At 39.0% G+C, this 5,068-nt stretch overlaps 1 protein-coding gene across 1 annotated transcript in view; it reads right to left on the bottom strand.

Annotated features, from left to right (window-relative positions):
• MGAT4A (mannosyl (alpha-1,3-)-glycoprotein beta-1,4-N-acetylglucosaminyltransferase, isozyme A) overlaps positions 1-5,068 on the bottom strand; it is a 125,920-nt gene that overhangs the window by 37,147 nt on the left and 83,705 nt on the right. The window contains 1 exon segment of the mRNA XM_006870752.1: positions 2,652-2,698. Within this exon segment, the coding sequence (XP_006870814.1) occupies positions 2,652-2,698 (47 nt within the window).

Raw genomic sequence — 5,068 nt, 5'->3', positions numbered from 1 at the left:
AATCCATTGACTACTGTTGACTTGGAGATGAAAGAGAGAAGAGGAAGGGCTGGTTGGTCCAAAATGTGGTGAGACCTGGGGACACTTGAGCCCATGGACAAGGACATAGCCACAAAGGGCTAGAGCTGAGAGTGAAGCATCCAGCTGATATGAAGTGAGGGGAGATGCACAAGAACACCCAAACTTACAGACACTACCCATTTGATGTAGCCTTGATAATCAGAACTTGACTAGAGGAAGATTACCAAAAAAAAAAAAAATTGTTTTTAAATGTTTTTTGATCAAGGAATCAAGGGTAAATTGCTACAATTTGATGAACTTGACCTATACTTATGGAGGTAGTAACTCTAAATATCAACAGAGAGGGAAAGAGTCTTCACATCAAGTATCAATGCTATTCCTATTCCCTTTGTACACAGGGTAGAAAGGGATGGGCAACTTAGACATTGGCTACCTAAAATGAGGGGGTGATAAAGGCATGAAGTGACTGGTTTACAAGATTTCAAGAGGGAGTCTAGTTTAAGAGTATGGGGGTGAAGAAACAGTCCCCACTGAATAGTTTTCATCTTTTCTAGATGGGTCTGGTGAGAAAGAGATGGGGATAAGATTTGTATGATTCAATAGTGAATAATTGTTATCATGACTAATTGCAACTGTCACAATTGTAAAGGTAGAAGTTTTATAACAGAAACAGGGGAGTGGTTAATCTTACAGTCCAGAAACAGGAACCTAGGACCATAAGGGAGAAGAGCACAAGCAGAATGCGGGACCTTGTCCAGAGAAGCAGCAATGCCACAGACAGAGGCAGAGATGGGGGTCACGGAGAGGGGGGAACAGCTGAGGACTCTAGATTCATGGGAAGAGAGGGACTAAGAGCTGCTGACCAGGAGGCAGACTTGCAGAATGTGCTCTTTGGAGGTGTAAGTTATTATATATGCCTGAGTGTTTTTGTTTAAAAAGCTAAAGTGAATAGAGAGAAATATTGTTAACTGATGGTACATGGAGGGGATTATAATCATTGTAAATGAAACAAGGTGTATGATTTGTTGAATGTAAAACTGATGATCTGCCCTGTAAACTTTCAATCCACAATAAAAACTTTCAAAAAAAAAACAGAACTCAGCCAATGAAAACTCCTTGGATCACTCTAGAGCAGTCTGCAACGCCAGCAGTTTGTTCCCTTGTGCATGGGGCTGCCATGAGTCAAGGGCTAACCAGACGGCAGCTAACAACAACAGCACACACACACAAAGTCTTCCCTAGAGATTCAAATTCAATTACTTTCATATTGGTTTATTTTGATAAATTTCCACAAAACCCTCATGTAACTACCTACCGTTGTACAAATGATCTCAGTGCTTACTGTCACCACAATTCCCTGGTCTTGGTTTCCCCATATACTGAGGAAGTAATGAACCAACTGAATCACTGTATAAGCCCTGCAGAACTGCCCATTTAAGGAGCCCTCGTGTGTGACGCTCTAGGATAAAGCACTGGACTGCTAGGTCGGTTTGAACCACAAGATCAGCAGTTCAAACTCGTCAACCACTCCTCAGAAACCCTATACAGGGCCACTATGAGTCAGAACTGACTCCATGGCACTTAACAACAACAAATGCTAAAATTGTGCTTATATAAATAAAGATTGCCAAGAAATTTACAAGTTGAAGAAAATCTAACAGCCAAATAATTGAATCTTAAGCTACACACACCACACACACATATACATATATACACATATATAAATAAAACAAACTCACAGGCTTTACCATTGAGCCTATAAAGCTGGCAAATAACTGTTGCTTCTGTTTTTTCTTTTTAAGTAAAAGGTAGGTTGTGTGGGACAAAGAAGATACAATTCAATGAAGAAAATCCTATCAAAGACAATTTTCATCATCTCACTATTCTGTAACACTATACTGACATTATATGTACTATATAATAACACAATCTGTAGAATATAAGAAGAAATTTGACATCTAAAGCTTACTGAGCTGTCCATCTGTTTCCTACTGTGTGAGCCCTGTTCACAGTGAATTGGTGCCCCATCTTTGCAAAATCAAAGTACAGACTCAGTCAAAGTTCAGCACTGACGTTTGAAAGTGCCACATGACTGTCTGCCTGGGAGCATAAAAGTGTTTGCTCAGTAAACAGACAGTGGGAAGGCTGGTATAAGTAATCACATATGGCTTTCTATATAGTCACTGACTTCAGGATTTGATATGTTACACACATTTTGACAATCTGAGTCTTTTCTAGCTTATATTAAAATGCACCAGTTTCTCTCATTAGGTAACTGGATACAACTGACACTGACAATGACCAATAATAGGTGGGGTTCAATGAACACTCTGGTAGCGTAGTGGTTACAAATCAGGCTGCTAACCTCAGGGTCAGCAGTTCAAAACTACCAGCTGTTCCATGGGAGAAAGATGAGGTTTTCTGCTCCCGTAAAGATTGCCAGCCTCGGAAACCCTGTACAGGGTCTCTATGAGTCGGAACCGACTCCACGGCACATCACAACAACAAGAACAATGAACACAGGTCTCCACAGAACGATGATCTATAAAGGAAGGCATATTCTTTGAGCTAAAAACCCAAGAGATAATAGTAACGAAAATATTCCCATTTCCATTATGAGAGGAACTTACTCTTTTTCCAGGTTGGCTACAACACCGTGTACATACTCGTTATCTGTCTGAGAAAGAAAAAGAAAAAAAAACAATGTACCCACATTCATGCTTTTGTTGTTGTTGTTGTTTCTATTTTGGTTTTAAATCCTGAACTCAAAATTAAATGAAATTATTAAATCGTTTCTTGAAAGCATTACACTTTCAAACACCTTATAGTATCCATTTCGGAAATATACTACCATATGCATATATATCACTGAGTACATTCTCATACAGCAAGTAGACTTTGAAGCTCTTATATTTTCAATTGTCTGTATCAAATATACTATCCATCGGATGACTGAACAGCAACAGGTCTAGCCTTAAGAAATCCCATCTAGTGGTACAGTTCTGGTGTGGTTCTACAGGATAAGCACTGGACTGCTAACTGCAAGGTCATCAGGTCAAACCCACCAGCCGCTCCTAGGAAACCCTACACAGGGTTCACTACGACTCAGGAGGGACTTGATGGCACGCTATCCACCATCAGTGGTTAAGCGCTCAGCTGCTAACCAAAAGGCTGTTGGTCTGAACCCACCAGCTTCTCTGTGGGGAACAGAAGTGGCAGTCTGCTTCTGCAAACATTTCAGCCTTGGAATCCCAACAGGGCATCTCTCCTCTGTCCTACAGAGTCACCGTGAGTCAGAATCGACTTGTTGGCAAAGTTGTGTTGTTTGTTGTTTTTTAAATGTTGAAGTCAATAGAAAAACTAAGGAGAGAAACTATTTCTACTTCTTTTGACATATCCAAACTATAGTGAATAAATGGCAGATGTAGATGGAGTCCTGGTGTGGCGCTGTGGGTTAATGCGTTGGACTACAAAGTCGGTTTGAACTGCAAGGTCGCCGGTTCAAGCTCACCAGCTGCTCCTTGGAAACCCTATACAGGGTTGCTAAGAGTCAGAACTGCCTCAATGGCTCTTAACAACAATATTATTGTTATACTGCAATTTAGAACCCAAATCAAAAGCAGTTAGAAGCAAACATTTATCATACTTGTACGTTTAAAAGTTAAATGTAAATGAATTATCAATTTTACATATAGTGCGATTTTACATTAAAACCCTGCTGTTAAAAGCCATCAATGATACATGTAATGTTATGAAGACTTCCAAAACACTTAACACTTGCGAAAATGGCAAAAATGCTGAATTTATAAAAAACTGTTTTAGAATAGATTTTCTGAAAAAGTCTCAACTTTAAATTTCATTAACTGAAAGAGAGTCTGATTTGTATTGTTAAATTTAAAGACTTAAGAGTAAGATGCTCTTCTTAATACTATAATAGCTTTCAAGCTTTTATGGTGATAAAGCTGGAATGCAGCTCAAACCCCTCTGCTAATTCCCAAGAAGCCCAAATACTAACAATCTCTTTTAAAATCATTTGATCCACATGTTTAACCGATGCATATCTGACCACTTACCAGTTTACAATTTTGGAGATTACGAGAATGATCAAACATGGTTTGTAAAAATCTTAATGCACCGAGTTGTTGTTAAGTGCTATCAAGTTGGTTCTGACTCACAGCGAACCTGTATACGGTTTCCAAGGAGTGCCTGATGGGTTTGCACTGCCCACCTTGTAGTTAGCAGCCCAGTGCTTATCCTACAGCATCACAGATTCAACTACTTAAGCATTTATTGAGGACCACTGATTTACTTGTCCAAAGAAACAGGAGTGCAAAGATAAAGGAGCCAAGTTCCCTGTATAGGTGCGGAACCAGGAAGCATAACCTTATGTGAACAAAGGTTTGTTATGAAGCTTGTAACAAAATGCAGTAAAGTGATTCATATATAATACTGCACCTTAAGTGACTGGAATCAGGTCACTTTTACACAACAGAATCAATCTTTTCAGTCAGATGAGGGAATTGTATGGCGACTTCCTGAAGACAGCCAACTCTGCAACTGGCCTAGAAACACACAATCAAGCTAATCTTTGTCTCCATTATTCTCTACCTCTTATCTCTTTCTCCCCACGTCTTCAATGTTGGCACCACACAGGTAGTTACTGAGATCCTGTTTGCTTTAAGAGATCAGTTCTTAAGAGAGCAAAATTCTTAAAAGTTCTTAAAAGCAAAGGTAGTACTATCACTTGCTTCTGAGAATGAGTCTGTGTAAACCTAGTGTATGTATATTTCAGGAATATATGAGGGGGCTTCAAAAACTTAATGAGAAAATGGAATTAAAACAATGGAATTTTTCACAAACTTTTTGAAGTCTCCCTATTAAGTCAAAATAGACATGGATGGCACCTAACAACATGAGAATGAAATGCTTGGGACAGGTAGAAAGAAAAATGGACATATAAAACAAAACGAGACACCCCATTTCTTACAAAGAATCAAGTGTTCCTCTGATTAAGGAAAATGAAATACTTTCATCTTAAAAATAAATG

Source organism: Chrysochloris asiatica, unplaced genomic scaffold, assembly GCF_000296735.1.
Source record: "Chrysochloris asiatica unplaced genomic scaffold, ChrAsi1.0 scaffold00150, whole genome shotgun sequence".
Lineage (NCBI taxonomy): Eukaryota > Metazoa > Chordata > Mammalia > Afrosoricida > Chrysochloridae > Chrysochloris > Chrysochloris asiatica.
Note: the sequence above shows the minus strand (reverse complement) of the source record. Positions and strands in the feature narration are given on the sequence as shown.